Source organism: Falco peregrinus, chromosome 12, assembly GCF_023634155.1.
Source record: "Falco peregrinus isolate bFalPer1 chromosome 12, bFalPer1.pri, whole genome shotgun sequence".
NCBI classification, from domain to species: domain Eukaryota; kingdom Metazoa; phylum Chordata; class Aves; order Falconiformes; family Falconidae; genus Falco; species Falco peregrinus.
The window spans coordinates 15,677,322-15,699,471 of NC_073732.1; the positions used below are offsets into that span (position 1 = coordinate 15,677,322).

Consider the following 22,150-nt stretch of genomic DNA (forward strand, 5'->3'; position numbering starts at 1 on the left):
AATACATGACAGTCTCTTTAAACATTATGCTATTGGTCAAGAAAATACAAGAAGAAAAAGCCACTGAACAAAACCTGCCATGAAGGTCTTTTAGCATTTGAATAGGAACTGTAACAATTTTTTGAGGTCACCGAATTAACTATTTAATGTGCATTTACTTCCTAAGACATTTGTTTCAGGCTGCCCAGGACATGGTAGAACCACCACCCCTGGAAGTGTTTAAAAAATGCATAGATGCAGTGCTTAGGGACATGGTTTATTGATGGACCTGGCAGTCCTGAGTTAATGGTTGGACTTTACAATCTTAAAGGTCTTTTCCAACCCAAATGATTCTATGATTCTATGTGACTCTTACTTCACAGTAAAGTATGGATAGCCCTTTTCAACTACACTTACCCCATTTAATAAAACACTCCAGTAAAAAATACAGTGATTTAAAAGGCTTCTCAATAACTTTCTTCTTTGTATGTATCAGTCAATAATCTTACTTCCTTTATTTTCTATTTCTTAATGTATAGGTTTGAATTAAAAAAAAAAAAAAGATATCAAGAAGCTTAAATAGCACAGAAATACACACACAATGTCCAGGCTAGTATGAACCAGGACACAAACAAAAAATGTTTACATCTCTCTGTCACTGGACACTACCACTACCACTCCCCCCCCCAATAAATCCATCATTTCAGTGTAAAACTGTATTTATTATAAATAACTCTATCTAGAAAAAATAAAATCAACATTGATCAATTAATGGGATTTAAAAAACCAAGTTATTTACAATCATTATTTTCATTATCAAAGAAAAACGTAAAGGGGAATAACAGTAGTTGTAGTTGACAAACACAGCGGCACAAACTCTGCAAAGTCATCATGAGAATCTGGGTGCACAATAAATAAAGGCAAAACAAGTGCTGACATTGTTACTGCATATGCTTTAAAAAAAATCTCAACATTATTCTATGTTAAAAGTTAATATGCTGTACTTCAGCTGAGTATGACTCTCCAATTTAAAAGTTCCTCACGACTGAAGTATGTGTGTCCCATTTTCATGAGCAACCAAAGCCCTGTCGCTTTGCAAGTCTTGATTCTTTCCCCTGTTTCCCCGTGACTTCAGCGTGACTGTTCATGAGAAAAGCTGAGCCACAATAAATCCTTACAGAAAAAACCTCCAACTAAATGCTAGGGGATGTAACGGGGTGAAAATGCTGAAGAAGGTAAAGAGATCCATTTCTAAGAATTTGAATAATGTCATAATTTTACTCAGAGCACCTATAACATGGAAGTGGGAATTAAGTTGGGAATATAATGGTGCTATGAATAGAAAAGAGAAAAATATGGAAACTTTACTGCGTAACTTACAAGAAAGAATGAAACAAATGAGAATGTTAAAAAAAAGAACCAAAAAAAAAAAAAAAAAAAAAAAGTCAAGCAATATTCCTTACTAAAGCCTCTTTTTCACTCTCCAGCAGTAGCTGTTGCAAAGCTGTAGAATTACTGCACCACTTCTCATACCGCTGAAGGTGACTGTGCTGGCTGAGGCAGTCTATGCACTGCCAAATCCTCAACAGTGCATCACATTCTTCAAGGTATGAGATTTTACTGAAGCACCAAAGGCAGAGAAAGGACTGTGTGGTTGGTTTTAATTTTTTATCTGGCTTCTAAGCCCCAAATCAATACTTGAGTCACATTTTTCACACCCACTTCATCGTAGCTACAACCACTATAAATTTTCTTTAATAACTGGGCTAAGCTTTGGAATCTGTTTGCTTTAATAGGAAGCTGAAACTCTTTAGGAATTTTTTTTGGAGACAGACAATACTGCAAGATAATTTTCTAAAATAGTAACACTGCCATTTCAAGTGCAAGTCTGAACTACTCCCACACATACAATACAGTAAAATATTTTACTATGCTATAGCTTTTATAACTATCTTCTCTCCTCTTTCTCCAAGAACAAAATTTCTTATTTAATCCAAGCAGAAACAGATTTAAACTCTATTTAAATTATCTGAACACTCCAGTAATTTTAATTTAATTCTTCTTTCAAAAAATTGTGCCTTTTGCAATAAATTAGATTATGAGATAGACACATTAGCTGGCAAGAAGCAGTACAACCTGAATCAGTGTTTGGGACAACATTCTCTCTCTCAAAGTTATCTTGCAAACTAACTGGTTTCTCACTCATTCCATGGCAAGTTTTGAGAGAACCATCTGAGGACCATGCCCAACAGCTGTTCTACAGAACATTCCTCCAAATGAGGAATTCCTAGATTCCTTTACCAGTTACACATCTTTTCACAATAAAATAAAGAAAAATAGCTCATCAGACACATTTAATACCATGCTACAGCGCTTTAGGCATCCATACAATCACATTTCTTAAATTAGTATTGGTTGGCAGTGGAAAGCACTGAATGAAAAAAGGCCACCTAGCCCATTGTCTTGAAAATAATAATTTTGCTTGCCAATAAACTAAGTGATTATGCTTTTTTAGGTATTCATATGTGCCATGTCTGAAATATCATGACCAAAATTGATCCTATTGATTAGCAAAACCAACAATTTCTAAGCATAACATATCAGATATTATTGGAACAAAAATTAGTACACCAGACTAAATTTTCTAAATCATACTGATTTAACACAGGCTGATACTTTCAGTACCACAAACTTTGTTGGCAACATTAAAATGCAGTTGTCACTGCATCCTAAAAAAAGCAGATTAATCCTAAGTATTATTTATAATACTGGTATTCAGTAAAAATCTCAGTTAAAGACAATAAACTAAGATGGCCACTTCTTCACAGATCAATAGTATTTTTTATGTCTTAAACAGTGAAACCTGTGCTAAGCAATCACTCAAAACAAAATAGAACAATATATATAGACAGTTTACTGACAAGGGGAAACAAAACCTCAACTTAATTGTCATGTAGAAATCCATCACTGCTTTAAAGGCAAAAAACCAGTTACAAAAGCTTTGTACAGGTTTCACTAGATATTGCCATGCAGAATTAATGTAGAAAAAATGTATACATGCCTGCATATACAGAAATGTCTTTTATATAAAAAGCAGCAGTTATAGTTGAGACACTTTCAGTTGCAAAAAGAAATATATAATAATTTACAAATTCCTCAATACACAGTTTTCCTTCCATTTTTTAAATTAATTTTAAAAACATACACAGGGAAAATGAAGAGCTTTTAAAGAATGAGCAACGTTACAATTTAGTTAAAATTTAATAGAAATAAGATCTACTGTTCATGAAAGCAAAAAACCCAAAAACTTCACCTTCTTCACTTCACTGAAAAAATGCTAAAATTCAGTTATGAAAATACAGTAACATTTTTTTTTCCAGAAGATAACAAAACTGAGATGTATGCTTTATCCAAAGAAAGTAAAAAGACAGACTGCTTTAAGAAATAGAAATTCTTTATTAAGGCACAAATCTTTAAGTAAGAATCACAACTGTGAACACGTCAACAGAAATGAGCTTGCAAGCAGAAATGCTTGAAAATAACTATAAAAGCCTAAACCAGCTTCAGTAATAAGCTATAAGATTAAGTGCCACTGAGAACACGCCCTGAAAAATTGTAAATGCACACAAACTACCTAAAATTACAATATCACAAACCAATTTTCTTAAAAATACAATTCCTAAAGATTTATGACTGCCTTATGTTTTCCTTACACCAAAATATTTACTATCATTGTACTGTTTATATACTAAAAGCAACGATGCATACTCAAGTGATTTTCAATGATAAATACTATTCATCTGCTTCAAATAAACAGCTGCAACTAGCTATTGAAGCACTTCTAAAAAAAATTACCTGTTATCAAGGCATTTTTAGGTTTGCAAGAGAGTAATTACCTTCTTGTACTGTTTGTCATTATCATATCCCTGGTCAGTAGCTCTGAATGCCGTTTCTCCTGGAGAACCTAGGATAAAATTACAGAAACCCATCATAAGATGCAAAAGGCACTTGAAAATTCTCAAACTACACCTACAATAAAATTAAAGTTTCAACCCCTATGAATTATTAATTCCATAATCTTTGAAGTTCCTATTAAAAGATCTACCTTCAGAAACTGAAAAAGAAATTAAGTTTAAAACCCATCTGAAAATTTTATATCTAGTTTGTGACTCAGATTAGTAATATCACAAGGGTGTAGGCAGCTTCAGTTAGAGCAGGGGTCCTCAAACGTTTTAAACAGGGGGCCGGCGCGTGGAATAAGTGGCAGGCAGTCATCTGCGGCTGCTTGGTTCCCCCCCCAGCCCCTGGCGGGGGGTGGTGGGGGTGTGTCTGCAAATACAGGGGGCCATATCCAGCCCGCAGGCTGTAGTTTGAGGACCCCTGAGTTAGACTATTAAAATTCTGAAAACATCATAAAACTAATTATTTCTGATAAACATGAAAGGATAATGCAAATTGCACTGGTATTATTGTAACTAGAAAACAAAATAAATTCTTTCCTATTGTAATGACATAGGTTTTCAAAACAAACTTCTGGAAGATGCCTGAAATAAAAAGCTAAGGACTGTGGCAAAGAAGTAACAACTATTCATTCTCACAGGGGAGGATCTAATTATTTTCAAAGTAATTGGAAATTATTTGTAAATCAGTATTAAATTGCCGTAAACAGTTGTGTTTACATCGATATTCACTCCTCTTAGTACAGTAGTGTTTTAACAGTTTGCTTTAAAGAAGCAGGTTAAGGGCAGTAAAAAGGGCTTTTACACACCTAACAACAGAAGTAGATCAGAAGCTCCTATGACTTCACTAACCAAATTGTAACCTGTGAAAAATCAGCAGAAGAGGGGAAATAAAAATTATAAATACAAACCAAAATGCAAAACAAAGATGAGGGATCTTTGTCTCATTTGGAGGACCACACAATTATAAATGGCAACTATGGCCATGTGAGTATGATAACACATAATAGGTGACATCTTGCAATACCAGTCAAAAACACCACCATTTTTAAACAGCCAAAATACATAGGAGATTGTAATCTACTTGTCACTCTGTTGAACTTGACCCCTACTTAGGTGCTCGCTGAGTTTGTAAGATTAATAAACTAGTTCCGCCACTGACAGTATTTTAAGACAATGAAAATATGCTCCTTATGCACACTGGTACAGATATATTTTCAAACACACTTAGAGCACTGACTCTACTACTTCACAGATAGGATCTTTCATGAATACAGATTTACATGGTTTGATAATTATTAAGGTATTACTAATAGGAATAATCTTGTACTTCATGACAAGAATGACTGGGTAAGTTTTGAGCTGTGCTCATTAACAAGCCAGATATGGTGATCAAATCAATCATTTTTAGTTTTAAAAAGCCCACTGATCAGAAATGTCTTATTTAAGTCTCCCAAAGACTGAAAACCATTAAGCCTACTACTACCTGAACACACTGAATCAACAAACCATCCCCATGTCCTTTGCAAAGGATTTTGAACGTTTACCTACTCCTTTGAAATGCAGCCCTTACCACCTAAGCTATATCTTCAAGCAAGTCCTTCTGGAGCTGTATCCAGATGGAAAATACCATTCAGCCCAAAAGAATACCTCTGTTACAAATCTCTTCTTTCACATGCTTGCAACATTAAGGACCATCATTTTTAATAATCTAACTCTTTCTTCCTTTAATGGCTGTGGTACCGTTATTGTCCAGTGCCACTCTCACCTTCTCCAAATTCCAGCTGGACACATCGAGCTTCTATGACTCACTGAAGCAATCTAGCTTCCGAACTGTTTAGTGTTGTACAAGAAATCTAGTTTTCTATTCAATTTCTCATTTTGGTTCTCTGTACTTGCTACTAGAGCTCTTGCTTTTAAAAATACATTACACTTACCTGTGTCCAAAACACTTTTGGATGAGATATTAACTGAAAAGCCATGCATTTTCAGGATCCGCTTCCTTTTAGTGTCTAAGGACATACCTGTGACCTCATCTTGTAATAGTTTAAGTTTTCAAAATTAAAACTAAGCTGAAAAATTGTTCTCACCAGGAGAAAAAAATCCTTTCAGTGATGTGAAGCTCTCTCCAATCTTGTCAAAGTCAGGCAGAAGTTTGGCAAGGTCATCTGCGTCAGGAAGGGCTTTGATAAGTTTCTCTAGGAAAACAGTACAATAGCTAATGAGTAGGGTGTTTTCCCTACTATATTTGTGAACAAAAATGGCTTAGGTTGTAAAACCTAGCAACTGTTTCAGGACATGGCTTTTTCCTTTAATAAAAAATTAAAAACTTTCTTTCCACATGCACCTCCCCCCATTAGTGTTGGGAAAGATTATCAAATCTGAAAAACCAATTGTTTTTTTAGACTTTGAACTTACTGATAAGTTGGCTGCCTCAGGTACTTCAAAACTGTCTAAAACACACTGCTGCATTTCACACTTCATACATTATTCTTTACATACTTTGTAGAGGATATTTTAAAATTACACAACACTAACTATGCTCACCTCTTGTCCATTTTAAGAAAAGTTTATTTTTCAATTTCATATATAAGCCAATTTCATAACCCTTTAAAAAACCCCAAATTTATTAAGCTTTAATGCACTACAAAAATGTACTGTCCTCTAGCAGTAACAAAGGAAAACATTTGCCTCATTCAATCTCTGCATCTATCTATGCAATGTTCATACATGTAGTTAAGATCTCAAAGTTTGTTCCCTCCCCCCCAAAAAAACCCCCATGAGACCACCACTTTACTATCCTGCATGTATAAGAAGTAACTCAAGGATTGTTTTTTAGATTTATCCCTTTCATCTGAAAATACGCAAAAACCCCTACCATAACCAGAAGATTCAGGGAAACAGTCTATATTTAGTATTTTCTTTTCTTCTGTATCTTCAAGATAATTTTGTAGATAGGTAGGTTCACTATTCTGCATTTTCAATTGGTCTTTTACTCATATGTATCTTTTACTTACCTACTTACATTTTTTACTTGTGTCATTCACACAGAAAGCATGAACTTTGCACTAAAACATTTGTAAGTCCCCCTGATCATGCTGCAGCTCTCCTCTCAATAATAGGATTATATGGCCATATGAAACGACTACAAACATTCTCAAATGAAAGGATGAACTATGGAATACCAACGCTAAACAATGCTTAATTTCTTCTTACAAACACACTGATACAAACACCTTGGAGTAAGACACACTCCAAATGCTAACAATGCAAGTTCAGCCAAATTACGGTTAAAGGAATTACTGGAGAGAGGCACCGAGGACCTACACCCTTATGTTTAGGTTTTACATATGCTAGCCTTTAGATAGAGTAACATTTTAGCTTTTGTGGTACCGAAGTCAATATGTTCATCAAGCTCCCAAATGAAGTCAGGAACAATCCACTTATATTCATCGAGATCTGGCATCATGTCCTTCCACTGATCATATGTCTAACACAAAAAAGGAAAAAAAAAAAAAGAGTAGAAAAACAAATGTATGTAGAGAAGCTTACAAGCAATACCTACACATAAAACATACTAATCCACAATCTTTTAGATATGAATACTACTACTTGGATCTTTCAGAATCTATACTAGCACTTTAAAAAAATTTGTTTCCATATTCATTCATCTTTACCGTCATTAGTTAACCAAACAATGATATCTTGCATTTTTGTGGGTATACCAAGAACTACATTTCTGAAGTATATAAACAAAATAGCTTCCACAGATAAATACCTTCTTAGCTGTATAACCACCACCTACAGCAGATCCTAATATAAGATAGCGAAGTTTGAGAAGCCTTGACGCTAGTCTAGCTAGCCAAAAGTTCCTGTGGAATGGGTATCCATATTTTACATTTAAAAGTTTTGTTTTGCGTAGGGGAAGACGATTAAGAGAAGAGAACAGCTGAATAGATATCCTTAATGGAGGTCTTTGTAGTTTTGAACTCGGATAGTAGGGATGACGTATGCTTCGGGAAACAAGATGCAAGTTTTGAAGTGGTGATTTTCTTTTTATTCCATAGCTGCTATTTGCTAGACTCCGGCAGATGACACTAGAAGTAAGAAATAAAACCTCTTTAAGTAACAGATTACCTCAACATACCATTAACTCAATAACCTCTCTATAAGCAATTCACATTACAGCTTTTTATTTCCCTGGTAGCATACCAATGATAACTGCAAATTGTGCATTCAGAATGATGCTCTAATTTATTTGTAACCAGCTAAAATGTAATCATCATTAATCGGTATAGCATTTCTAGTGATTACAGAAAAAAAACCTTAAATACCATTTATGAAGTCTGTTATGAATTAAATTTAACTTCCACACTGGATTAAGGCAAGTAACATGTCTGTGGTAAAACACAGTTTGGGCAAACAGGAGCTAAGAGTCCATAGAAGATACGATCAACTTGAAACATAAAAGAAAAAGAAAACTTGACAGTTTGGCCCATCTTGTTACTCAAAATTAACTGTTAAAGAACATAAGTTTGTAGAGGATTTTCAAACTTCAAAAAACACAATACACAGAAAAACTCCTTTGCAAAACACATTTGTCCTCTTCTGGCAAAGCAGATTCTCCTTTGGAAATACTACATTTTTCAGTTCCTTTCACTCTAATATTCTGCAATTCTAGGATTACAGCATTCTTGTTTTGTCTTAGGTCATGCATAGACAAGACTTCTGGAGATGGCTGCACCATGTTTGTTGAAGACTTCAATAAAGTAATTCAGATTTATGCAAGAGGGAAAATTTCAGTCTGATGGATTTGATTCTGAATACAGAGCTCAGACATGAAAAGTACATGTTAAAACACAGGAACCTTATGAATCCTGCCTACGTTAAAACACACACACATGTTGGAATAAAGCTCCTTGTATAATTGTAATTATACTATCTGTATGCTTCAACATCTTCAGGTAGCTTTGGTAGTTTGGGGAAAGAACTGCTCTGGAAAAAGCAATTTCTTCTATAACTTTTTAGTCTTACCATCATATCAGAATGGTTAATATTAAATCGTTTACTGGATGCAAAATATGAGTGAAATTACAGTTCTTGAAATTAACGCTTGTCCCTTGATGCTTTTTTCAGAGTTTTCAACATTATCGAGTGCATTTACTTACAAGGGCACAAATAAAAAAGTGCTTCACTTTGAAAGTGAGATTGAGAAGGCAAATCATTCCACATGTAATCCTAAATAATTTTAAATTAACAGATCTTAAAAGAGAATAAGTGCATCATACAAAGTGGAAAATATTACAGCATTTTCTAATAAACATGCTCTACAGAGTTCTTTGCCTTGGGATTTTCCATGTATTAGAGATGACATTGTCCATGACAGACATATTCTTAATGTCCAAGGAAGTGGAAGACTTACAAAAGCACTTTTGAGCTTTTGGAAGTTAAAAATCAGGATTATGCAAATTGAGACATTTTCCTCTCTTAAAAGACCAATTCTCTTGATGAACTACATTTAAAAGTTTCCTTCAGTGTAATGAAAAGCTTAAAAAAAGGGAATCCCACTGATGGTTATGAATGTTCATAAAAGTCACTATGATTTTGAAGGGTATTCTCTTGCTGCTACACTAAGCTATCTAGAAGTCTGTGCCTTTGCAATAACGAACTTAGTATCTAGAAAGAGGATAACAAGCAGGAGCAGAATAATCCCTAAAGAGTTACAAGTTTCTCCTCTTTGACATGGAATTGCAAGAGGTTCAGAAATTAACCACAGATGGAACCAATGCAAAAGTGGCTACATAACTACAGAATTTATTATCTTGCTTTTGAAGACAGTTTTTTAAATCAGGGTGTGGCAAGCCTGTACACAGCAAGCTGATGACCAAGCTGTTATTTCTTTTGTTTTGCAGTCACTAACATTGCACAGATATTCAATATTTTTCAGCAGAGACCATAGTAATATACTATGGCAGCCACTTTTCATTATTAGTCTTCACCTAGGTTAAAGGCATTTTGTAGTATTATGTAATTTTCTTCTCTGTGATTGTTCTTTTAAAATACACTGTGTTTTACAGCATTCTGTATGTTTAAACTGAAGAAAAACAGAGTTTCACCACAAATTGTTATGGCAAGAATCACAGAATGGTTGGGGTTGGAAGAGACCTCTGGAGATCATCTAGTCCAACCCCCTGCTAGAGCAGGTTCACCTAGAGCAGGCTGCACAGAATTGCATCCAGGCAGGTTTTGAATATCTCCAGAGAAGGAGATTCCACAACTTCTCTGGGCAGCCTGTTCCAGTGCTGTCACCCTCAAAGCAAAGAAGTTTTTTCTCATATTCAGATGGAACTTGCTGTGTGGCAGTTTGTGCCCATTGCCCCGTGTTCTGTCACTGGACACTACTAAAAAGAGCCTGGCCCCATCCTCTTGACACTTGCCCTTAAGATATTTGTAGGCACTGATAAGATCCCCTCTCAGTCTTCTCTTCTCCAGGCTGCACATGCCCAGCTCTCTCAGCCTTTCCTCACATGGGAGATGCTCCAGTCCCCTCATCACCTCTGTAGCCCTTCACTGGACTCTCTCCAGCAGTTCCCTGTCTCTCTTGACCTGGGGACCCCAGAACTGGATGCAACACTTCAGATGCGGCCTCACCAGAGTAGAGGGGGAGGATCGCCTCCCTTGATCTGCTGGCCACAGTCCTCCTAATGCACCCCAGGATCCCACTGGCCTTCTTGGCCACAAGGGCACACTGCTGGCTCGTGGGCAACTTGCTGTCCACTTGATCAACAATTGCCTTTTGAGTGCTATCACGTATTTCAAACCCTACCTGCTTTAATTGCACATATAAAATCTTAAAATTCATTAAAAACTCCACTACTCCATCATTATAACAAAACTTCCATCTTCTCTCACTACTAAAAACGGATATTGACAAAAAAAATCATCACCTTAAGGTCTTCCATGTATAGTGCAGTTAGACTGAAAAGGGTGTCAAAACAATGCTATGAAATGAAGTATTAAATGAGTTCCATATTTAAAGCTTCTGGAAAGCTGTTTTTAACAACAATAACAAAAATTAGCCTTCTAGACATGAGTAGCTCTGCTGTTAGAATCTGCTTGATTACAGGCCTGCAACCTGACTATACTTGCATCGCAGTGTGATTATAGATACCTCATAAAACAAGGAAAAGTGGCCTGTTACTACTGATAGCCAAGCATTCCACCTGAAGTCACACATAACATTTTACACATACTGCTCCAGTTTAACAGTTCAAAAAATCCCCATCTCTGCTGTGAACAATTTTCTGGAAAGACAGTTTATATATACACTTACGTATACATACATATATATTCACTGTGAGTGTGAAGCAGTCTTTCAAATGTAACCCAACAAAAAGCACTGTGGTATTTTCTTTTTCGCTCAGCACTAGGTAACGTTTATTTTTGTACTGCTGCTCCCAAATCTGCCTCGGAACATGATGAGATTACCGGTCGTTCAGTTTCGCCACTCCTGTCCGGAGCTGTGTAGAACAGTCAAACCCCGGAGGGACGTAGGGCACCTTGGGGAGGGCCATCGTCTGGACACGAAGCTGGCCCGAGCTCCCTAGGGCAGGAATGCGGGAGCCCCAGCTCCCTTCACATCGCAGCCCCAGGCCCCTGGGGAGCTGAAGAACGAGGAATTTCCCCGCCTGGGAGCAGCAGCCGCACCCCGGCAAGCCTCACGCTCCCCCCTACGCCATTCACATCCCCCCACCCCCAACCTGGCACTCCGACGCGCCGGGCGGCCCCGGCCTCCCCCGCGGGCAGCCCCGCTCCCACTGGTGCCCAGGGCCTGCTTAGCCGGGACGGGCGCTGCAACCAACACCGCGCCTGGGCCACAGGCCCCGAGGTCGCAAGAGGGTGGCGACTCCGGCGGCCGCTCACTCCGCACAGCCGCCGCGCCCCAGGGGGCAGGCCCGCCGGCGGCCCGCAGCGCCCGCCCTGACCCCTGCCACGGCCCGCCCCGCTCACCAAGGCGCCGCCGCCCGTGTCCGCCACATTCTAACGGCCGGGAGGGGCCCGCAGGAGCCGCACGCACCGCGGCCGCCGGCCAGGGCTCCGCCGCCGCGCCTGGCACCCCGGGCTGCCGCGGGCAAGGGCAGGTGGGGCCGCCGCGGCCGCGGGGCTGACAGGGCTGCCGCCGCTTCCGGCCACCGCGGTCCGTGGCGGCCAGCCCGGCTGGAAATAGCGCCTCTCCGCGCAAGGGTTCCGGGCACGGCGGCGGCAGGGGGAGGGTTTTGAGGGAGCACCGCTGGGGGCTTGCCCGGCCAGGAGGCGCGCAGAGGCGGGGAGGGGTTGCGGCTCCTCCGCAGCCGGGCCTTGTGTGTCCCCTCACACCCCAGCGAGGGCAGGGCCAGGCCTCGGCGCCTCACCCCGGTGCCCCCGCGCTGGCCAGGGGCACCCCCGAGCGGCCTGGCCCGGGTCAGGGCTGCGGAGGGTGGTGAGGCCCCACCCCGGGTGGAGGCCTGGGTTTGCGCTGGGGTCTTCCGCCCAACTTAAATAAGCTTGCCAGATGAGTTCCCAGCTGTTGTTGCCCTCAAGTGCGTGAAATGGGTGGCAGGGCTGTCTTGAAAGCTGGAAAACACAAGGTGCGTCCAAATGGGCTTCTCTGAGCTGTTGGGAGGTTCTTTGCCGGCAGGACCACATGGAAGTGGGAGACAGAGGAGGACCTGGCAGAGTTCAGCAGATGTGACTATCTCCCCTCAGACAGGATCACCTCTAGTTGTGTCATTTCTGAGGTGCATGCCTCACCAGTCCATAAAGACAACAGGTCTTGGAGTGTTCACCTGGCAATGCCAGTGCTTGCTAACATTAATAGAAAGTTTTCACTTGTGCCTGGTTTGAATTTTTCTTGCAGCAAGTTAACTCCATCCACAGTGGACATGGAGAATATTTTCTCTATTTACGTGTTTGGAAACTTGCTACGGCTCTTCTCGGTCTCCTTGTCTTTAGATTAAACAACCCTAAGTCCCGCTTCCATGTTTTCTGACTCTTTTGTCATTCTTCTCTGTGCTGTCCTGTGGACTGTCACCAGTTGGTTCACAACATCCTTTCTGTGAGCTGCCCAGGACTGGGAATCATGGGCTGAGCTAACCAGAAAGAGAGAATTGGGGTGGTTTATAGGTCAGGCTTCTGTTTATATAGTGGCATTTTTCAGAGCAAGTTGCTCAAGGATGAGAGAATACATACATGTATTTTCAGGACTGAGATAAAAGTTGTAGGGATGAGGTGAGGCACATTTTTTTCTCTGCTTGCTTCTAGATTATTTATTTATAAATTAAAGAACTATCTTTATTATAAATCTTACTTTTGCTTTTGTATTTTAACCTGACTGTTTATTTTTATGATTTATATCTGGGGGTTTAGGCAAATTTCAATTTTAAAGCAAGAATGATAGTACCCCATAGGACAAGATAAAAGTAACTGCATTTATAACCTAATATGTAATTCTTACTTTGGACAGTAGAGGGCATCACATACCTAACGGTTTCAATTTAGGGTGCTACAGAGGTATTTTCTCCAGGAGAAAGTGAACCTGCTCAAGAAAATGAAAAAGTTCCACCATCTTCATTGGTTCTGGATTAGGAGATTTTGCTGGAATATTGTGACAGGTTGAAAAATTATGGAAATGCTGAACGTTTTACACCTTTAATCTGCTTTTTCTTTGTTTTCAGTTGTGAAGATACAAATCTCCCTAATGAGGATGTTCTGTAGGAGCAGAAATTGTCAACAGGAGCTGGACTAAGACTATGAATAGTCACTAGATTGGGTGAGCCTTGATTCTTCCCTGGATACCCAGGTTTGGTGGGATACTTTGCATGCAGCTCATCTCTCTTCTCTTGCGAAAGGGCAGCCAAGGACCCCTAGTGCACCTTAGTCTTCTACAGACACTAGAAAGAGCAAGGCTGACATTTGGGGAAGCAGCAAAAGCTGACCAGGCAGAAAAAATGTGTGTGGCACTCCTGTTTTCCACCCTTGGCACCTCCCAAAGTAATGAATAATTTCCCCAAATCATCAGTCTGCCTTGGAAATGGTACCTTTGCAGTTGTTTCACGTCTTTTATAGCTTTTAGATGGCAATGCTCGGTTTCCCCATATAATCAGGGTTATCAGAAATGGACCTTATTACATTATTTCTTTTTAATTATTAATTGAAAATTGTGATTCTTGTGTAATAACTGGAATTCTTGTTTCTGGGTCTCAGAGCAAAATGAAAAGTTGAGAGGCTCAAAGCTAGTCTCAGAGTTGCAGCAGGGGGAAGGAGTAACACTGAAGCTGCAGTATGGAGAGCACCTTATCCTTGATGTTTTTGCAGCCAATCACCCTTAACTTTGTATAGTTATATCCTTTTCTGTCCAGCCTCTGGTCTCGGTTCCTTTTGAAAATGTGCTAGGTGTGAAGACCAAACAGCTTCAACGCAAACTGTTTGGCACCAGGATTTTACACACATAGCTGTCCATGTGCTGTGCGTACATGCACATCTGGTTAGCAGATCTTTGACTGGCTCACATTATTAGCAATGGACAACTTTTATTAATTGACCTAACTCCCTCATTTTCTCTTCTCTGTTCCCTCTGTTTCGACCATTTCAATTTCTCTGAGCCTGATCACTGCAGGGTAGACAATGGTCTTTCCTGGTGCTTGAGATGTCTGGGACTTGCGCAAGTCCATGCCACAGGGAAGTAAAAGGCTAATAAGTACAAACTAACTTGGCACCTCTTGATTTGTTTCAGTCACCCTAGAAATAATATTTCAGTTTCTTTGACATATTTATTTGAAGAACAGGTGTGCCTTTCCTGACCTAATTCCTAAAATATTTGGTGTGTAACTTAAAAGTAGTGAAGGACAAGGAAATAATAATGAGCATGAGAGTGAATCACAAGACTAATACACAAATGCAGCCCAACAATAGAAAAAAAAAGGAGGTTATAAAACCCTCAGTGCTCTTTTTCTGCCAGCTTCCTTTTGAAACCTGATTTGGAGGTCAGAGACATTTGTATCCAGCTCACTAACATCAGCAACGAATTCCAGTTTCCCCTCAGGAGTAAATAAATAACCTCAATGATATTCTCCAAAGCTATATAGTAAGGTCAGAAGACATTCTGTGATGAGATTCTTAATAATGAATTACAGATCCTACAAGGCTGCATCCTGACACATATTATGTCTGCATAAATTCACCTGCACAAACTGAGGCCCTTGTTTAACATGCCAGAGTTTGAATTTTTCTCCAAAGCATATGTGGGGATCACAGCTGGGCACTTAGTTCAGGCTGGTTACTAAGAGGGTTAACAACAGCAATGCCTATTTTCCTTCTCATTTGGACACACTCCTGGTTTCCAGTGATTCGGTAATCTCTCAAAGAAAAATATTCCCCTCTTGCCCTCCCCTGAAAGTTGCATGACAACAGTGCTTGATCGCACCTATCAGTTATGACCCAGAGTCATATTGTGGCAAACACTTGTGAGATCTAACTTTTTCTTTCTTGCCGTGTCTTTGAGTGAATTTTGCATGTTCCCTTGCAGTCGCAAAAATCCGACAACAGAATGAAGGGAGGAGGGATGACTGTTACCTGCTACCCCACAGAGAGGGAGGAGCTCCATTCTTCAAACATCAGCAGAGTTATAAGGAAGGTGTGTACTTAGAGCACTCCCTCAGTGTGGAAGTTCAAGCACACAATGCTGAAGACCTGTCCTGAGGGTGCTCTAGGAAGTCTCCAGAGGGTCATTTCATGGGGGAAAATCCTGCCAAGAACCATTATGCACAGCTTAACCAGGGAGAAGAAAATGAGATGGTGAGTCCTATCTCTTTCCTGGTCTTTCTCAACTTGGAGCACCAGATGGCACGTGTTGTGCAGTGGTATACTACAGTCTGTAATTTAGTTATAGGTGATGGGGGTGTTCCCATAGCAGAAACATACAGTTAGAAAGGGATATATTTTTTTTAGCAGAAAGAAAATAAGGTTGTATGTGTCCACTAGATCTAATTCATTTTCTACTCCAACAAGGGATGGCTTGACAAATTATTGTTGTGGCATTATAAATTTAGGTGGAGGTGGTCTTTTATGAACTTGAGGGATGGGCTGGAGCAGTGTTCATAACCATTTGATGGCTGAATCGTTAGGGTAAGCTCCAGTTAGATGAGGATTGGGAACCTTGGCTTTCTCTGGAACCTAAAAGCATGTGTTATATTTGCATAAATTATTAGCAAGTGCAGTCTGTTGAATTGCTCACACTACTCCAACCTAAGTGCCTGTGTAAAGCTGGATTTCTAAGTACAGAACTACTGTATTTCTTTCCAGAATTTTCCAGTGAGGAGTATGTTCACATGCATTCTGTAACATGTGGAAATAAGTCCTATGTTTACACTAGGTACCTGATTTACTGCCTGGCACTTCTCTTTAATACTAAGCACAGTGCACAATTGTAATAAATTCAGTGCTGCTTAGCTGCTTTGGCATTGCTGCATGTTACAGGTCAGCTGTTAGTCACATATGCATTCTGTCCATCTAACGGATTCTGCTGGAGACGTCAGACCCATGGTGCAGCTGTACAGCAACAGTTCTCATGCATGGCTGATAAATGCAGTGCTTCTCAAATTTCCCATGCTGCAGAGGCACTGTAGCTCTGCTGTGAGTGCCTGTAGGGTTTTTGGGTGTACAACAGCCCCAGCAAAGCTAGTGGAACACTCACTCGCAGGCTGACATGACCGTTCACTTCCAGAAATCCTGGAGAAATCTTCAAAATTACTGAGAATTCTGTTTTAGTGAAAAAGAGACCATGTCATGGAAAAACACAGACATTTGGTATCCCTAGATACAAATGTAGATTTTCAGTCTGCTCTCTGCTCTCTCCTCTGAAGGGGAGATGTCATATTTTGCGTAACGCAAACCTGGGTAATCTGGGATGTGCTGGAGAATGCGGTACACAGTCACCCAGCAGCATGAACTGAGAGCTGCAGGAAGTGCAAGGCACTGGCTCTGAGGGTGGGGACTAATTAGCGCAGTGCAATGCAGAACCCAACTGGCTCTGCTGCCGAGTTACTAAACCTGCTCGCAACACCCGCTTCTGGCTCTAGCCCTGGTGCTGATGTGCCACTGCTCCCCAACTCCAAACGGCTGCTGGTTTTGTCTGTGCTCCACCCTGCCCCTGTCCTTCTAGGACCATAAACACCCCATCATTCTCTTGCCACTGCTGGCACTGTCACTAGCAATGCCAGAATTAAGCCTGAGCTAATTAGTTTAACTAGCCTGTCTGGTGCTGTGTGGAGCCACACTACTGTACCCTGCGTGTCCAATTCCAGCTATGCACTGCTGTGACACTCAAACTGTGCTTGCTTGGAGCCAGCTATCCCAGTAATGTTCTTGTTTCTCACCAGTATCATACTGAGCACATGCTGTAAGTCTGGTGCTTGGGGATCTGCACTGTGAATCTGAGGTTTTCCATGCTCGGCTGGTGTGTGCGCACAGTGTTGGGTCAATCTGCACTGTGAATCCAGGGTGTCTGGCAGTTGCCATGCTCTCCGTGCCTGCAGTGAGCACGAGCAGGGCTCATTCACCTGGGATTCCCAAATTAAAATCATAGAAAAAAGATTGATAAAGCAGTTGAGTAGTAGGTGCAACTAAAACAATAGCCAAATTGTGCTAGATTTGGCAGGTATGTATGTGTCCTTGTTACATATGTGTAAGAGAGAGAAAAAAGTTCTGAGTATAAGGGGTGAAAATACCTGTGAGGGTGTCTGAGGTACTGTAAGAGGATGAGGAAAAACCCACTATGTGTATAGAGAGAACAGCTAGTGTGGGAATTTGTGTGAAAGAGAACAAGAAAGTAATATGTAGGTGAGAGAAACTGTGAAGAAAGAGACAAAGAAGGCTGTGTTTAAGCAGAAGAGAGAACGAGGGTACATGGAGTATAAGAGAATTATGTACAGACATTATTTCTTTGTTAACATGATGTATTTTAAATTATTGGCATCTGCAGCAAGTGGCACTAGCACATAACGTCTCAGTGACCCTGCAACATTTTTTTAAAATTCTAAGTCATGAAAAATATTCTTCAACATTATTTTTAACAGTGAGTTTAATCCATCTGAACCAAATTATTAACAAGCAGTTCTTGACTCCTCAAACACAATCATGTCCCTTGGTGTATATCTCTTGGTGTAATAGCATAACAGCTGACAGTGCTGCAGGTGCCAATTCTTCCAGAGTAAATAGTTCAAGTAATTTTGAAAGCATGCAAATAGTTCAGTTGGGCTCTGGACATACAATGCTTTCCTGTGTTGAACTAGCTGTCCATTTTGCTAAGGAAAGTTGAGGAGCTGTAATGAGAAGAAATACAAAGTTTTCTTCAGTATTTCCATTTCTTGGTACACCTGAGATGCTAGATAGTCCTATATTTAAGAATAATCACTCTGACTTAGGAAATCTACCCTATAAATCCTTGTGTACATCTTTGGGATTACTTTATGTAGCTGGAGCACATTTCCTTGAATGAGAGTTCACTCACCTGATACCCAGCTAAAACTTAGCAATGTATATTCAGAGCATGGGATAATCTCTCTTTCTCTCTTCATAACCATTTGTGGTACTGCAAAGGTCTCAGTAGTGTGAGAGCACTCTGGACACAGCAGCTTGCCTCAGAGAGGTCTAATAGGTATGCTAATAGGAAGGGATTTATTTTAGGAATTAGCTTGCCTTCTGCCCTGCTCCCCTTCCTTCAGAAAGATCTGATTGAAGATGTTTTTGAGAAGAAGTTATTGTTGATGAGATGGGAAGAGGGAGATAAAACACAGCTTTATGTCCCCCACCAATTTGATGCTCCTCTCTGTACAGCTCAGAACTAATCATTCCCTTTGCACAAAGTCTAAGGTGCAAAATATAAGTCTTGCTGTGCAAAAGGTTGTGATAGACTTCAAGAGGCTGCTGCTTCAGGAAGGATTTGCCAGAAGCCTGTCTCAACTATGTGTTCCCCACTTGCTTATGTCTGAAGGAATGGGACAACTGTAGTTAGTCAGCTGGTCAGCCCAGGTTTGCCACTGCATATGGCAACTGTCTGCTTCATTTAGGATGCCAAAAATCTGAAGGGAATATGATCCAGGAATTTTATATACTTTTAATTTGAAAAATGTAACTCTGAAAATTAAGATAGATTCTGAAAGGCACAACCTCGTTCTTAATGGAACAGTAATGAATGTTACTACTGGCTTCAGAGGGAACAGAAAGAAACCTCTGATAAAGCAGGTTCTGGTTGGTAAGAATGAAATTCAGTTATTAAATTCCTTGTGAATCTTAACCAGTCTTTCAAGTCTAATCCTATTTTCTGTTGTTATAGCAACAGGTGGTTCGTAATAGGATACCCGGTGATTGGGTTGCCAGAAATATGACAGTTCACAGCCACTGTTTAGGCTCCTTGCTGGTAGCTACAGGCCTTTTTTTCACCGAAGAAAAGGGAGCCTGAACTTGTTTGGCTTTTGCATTTAAATTCTGCTCTGCGGATGACCTGGCAGTTACAGGCGATTTTCCTTTTAAACATAAGTAACAAGGACTTGCTGGACACTAGAGTGGTAAGCCCTTGAGTACCGGCTTTGTATTATTGTAAAAGCAGCTAAGAACCTTTCTTGGAACAAGTATGCTTTCTGCCAGCTGAGCAAATCTGGCAGCTTTTTCTGTCCAATAATCCATGGACCCTCCCTAGGCCCTTTACTCACAAGTTAAACCATTTTGGTTTAGTCACTGTTCTGACTGTTGGGAGTCTCAAGAGAAAGGGGATGTTAATAGATGAAGAAACAAAGGTTTACGGTACACTACAATTTATTAAAAATTATTCTACAAAGATTAGGTGAGCCCTGCATATCAGACTCTTTTGTAGAGAGTCCTACCTCCTGTGAGGTAATGAGAAGCCCTTTGGAGTCTTCCAGATAGCTAATCTTAGCTTTGTTTTCCACCATCAAGTCTGGTGCCCTCAAGAACCCAGGTTATTTGGCTGTGTAACATTGCATATGCCAAATGCACACACTGAGCCCTAAAAACCTGCTCACACAGTGGAAAAGTTGTCAAGGTGCGAATCTGTATTCATCAGACCCATCTTCAAAAGAAGCATGTCTTCATCAGCAGAGTGTCTTTGTGCAATGAAATACAACCCAGCAAAAGTTATTCTCTTTTCCTTAACAACATAAACCCAACCTGACAGACATGTTCTTACTGGTGACATCAACACCAGGATTTCTGCCAGCCCTGGAAGTATTGTTTGCCATAGTGGACATGCATTTGCTTGGAGATCTTTGTAGTATAGGCCTAGTGAATCCTGAGTAAGCTTGAAAAATTTCCAAACCCTAATTACTATAAGGCATTCACGTGGCTAAAAAAACCTGAGAAACCTGCATCATCTGTGTGCCTCTTCCCCCCTTCTTCATGCACATTATGGATACCTCTGTTGTGGGTCTAATATTCACCTTTTTTTGGAGAAGATAATAGTTTTGAGAATTCTTCTGAAGAATTCCACTGTTGACCTTTTTGACCAGTGAGAAGTGTTCGTACTAATACTGCTTCTGTTTCAACAAAGAGTTATTTATATACTAAATGCTTTTTATGAATGCAGCATTCATTGCTATAGTCCTTCCAGCTGAAGGCACAGGGTCAGGAAAAACACCCTAACCTAATGGGACATTTTATTCTGAAGCATTGAAATTCTGGCCCAGGGAACTTTGGCACAAGTCAGATTTGGAGCTTAGTCTTTTTCCCTGCCTAGCTTTACTTCTGAATGATGTGGCCCAGGGAACCTGCTCCAGACATTTCCAAACCATGAGAAATGCTTTGCTTTGGCTTTAGATTCTTGCATGGACATCCAGATAACAAAACAGCAGTTAACATCTGATGTTTGTTCCTTGTAGTTTTACTCCTTGTTCCAAGCAGTTTACTCCTTGTAGAGCTCCTGAACACCTATATTCAGAAATGTCAGATTCATCAAGACACAAACCAATGATCCTGAACCAACACCTGTGTTCATAGGGTAGAATGTGCACTGGGTCAGAACAGCTCAAGGGTATCTCTCTCTCTCTCTCTCTCTATCTCTATCTCTCTATCTCTCTATCTCTCTCTCTCTCTCTCTATCTATCTATCTATCTATCTATCTATCTCAGGAAAGTCCCTTGTGAGAAGAAGCAAGGTCCAGCAGAAGCATAGTGGATGTCTTTAGAACATGGCCATTTTTCCCCCAGCTGAGCTGTTTTGCTTGTCTTCCTCTCTAGTGGTTTTCAACATGTGGAATATTGATGCATGCTTGGTTTTGGGAAGTGTCTTGAGATCTAAGGAATCAAACCATTTTTTGAAAGGAAACTATTCTGAAAAAAAAGGCCTGGAAATATATGCAGGCATAGGGGGACTCATACATATTTTGATATATAGGTGCATCGTTTCCTAGGCAGAGAAGAACAGGGTCTGCCCTAGCTCTATGGTTATGTTGTCATATCAGGCTTGGGGAATTATTCATCATTTCAGTGGAGAACACTGCCAACAGATGATAACAAATGACTGTCAATCATGTGCTGAGTGCCCACCTTCTCCTTTCTTAATTGCATTAACTACAGCCTTACTGACTTCTCAGACTTTGGGTGTAAGGCACAAAAGCTGGAAATTAAAGGAATGATTCACTGGCAGAAGCAAGATGCACATGGCAGCAATCTCATTCTTCCCCACCCTGATATTCATGCCCATCCCAATTTGAAAATACTATTCCAGTTATTCCAGGTCCAGCCATTTACTGGAGGAAGTCTGAAGGCATGTTCTTTTAACAGTTCTTCCCTTAGGCATCTCTGTCTCCTTGGGAGTTCCATTGCCTTGCTGACAAGCTGTAAAGTCTGGATCCAAGCATCTGGATCTTGCTAGTAAGCCATTGCTATGTACTATTTTGTAAGCTGGTGCTGACACTAATTTTGGAACATTTTTGTTAAGGATACAACTAGACAGAAGTGAATGGAGAGCGCTTTACCTATTTATAGGAGCATGTGAATATTAATAGCATGACTGCCACACCAACAACCTTCTAGCAATCTTGCCTATCTGCTGTCCTCCATGAACTTCCTTCTATCTGCTGCAGAGTTGCCTTATTCTCCTGGGCTGCTCAGAGATTATAGAAACCTTTGAAACCTTTGAAACCTTTGAAATGCTGAGCGTGT

At 40.2% G+C, this 22,150-nt stretch overlaps 2 protein-coding genes across 10 annotated transcripts in view; one reads left to right on the forward strand and one right to left on the reverse strand.

Moving 5' to 3' along the window:
- Positions 1–12,140, reverse strand: part of OPA1 (OPA1 mitochondrial dynamin like GTPase) — a 53,462-nt gene extending 41,322 nt beyond the window's left edge. For 2 of the 4 annotated variants that reach the window (XM_055816754.1, XM_055816752.1), the window contains exons 1-6: positions 11,949–12,140; positions 7,717–8,035; positions 7,332–7,428; positions 6,029–6,136; positions 4,748–4,801; positions 3,876–3,943 (exon numbers count right to left, since the gene is read on the reverse strand). In XM_055816754.1, coding sequence (XP_055672729.1) covers positions 3,876–3,943; positions 4,748–4,801; positions 6,029–6,136; positions 7,332–7,428; positions 7,717–8,035; positions 11,949–11,977 — 675 coding nt within the window. In that variant the 5' untranslated portion in view covers positions 11,978–12,140. The remainder of the gene's footprint in view (positions 1–3,875; positions 3,944–4,747; positions 4,802–6,028; positions 6,137–7,331; positions 7,429–7,716; positions 8,036–11,948) is intronic. The other 2 variants (XM_055816753.1, XM_055816755.1) reach the window with 2 other exon arrangements.
- A 131-nt stretch (positions 12,141–12,271) lies between these two features.
- The window catches only part of LOC101916365 (probable cation-transporting ATPase 13A4), a 51,318-nt gene continuing 41,439 nt past the window's right edge, over positions 12,272–22,150 (forward strand). For 4 of the 6 annotated variants that reach the window (XM_027787224.2, XM_027787220.2, XM_027787223.2 and 1 more), the window contains exons 1-3: positions 12,272–12,565; positions 13,652–13,746; positions 15,502–15,609. In XM_027787224.2, the coding sequence (XP_027643025.1) occupies positions 15,523–15,609 (87 nt within the window). In that variant the 5' untranslated portion in view covers positions 12,272–12,565; positions 13,652–13,746; positions 15,502–15,522. Of the gene's footprint in view, positions 12,566–13,651; positions 13,747–15,501; positions 15,771–22,150 lie in introns of all 6 variants that reach the window. The other 2 variants (XM_027787221.2, XM_055816751.1) reach the window with 2 other exon arrangements.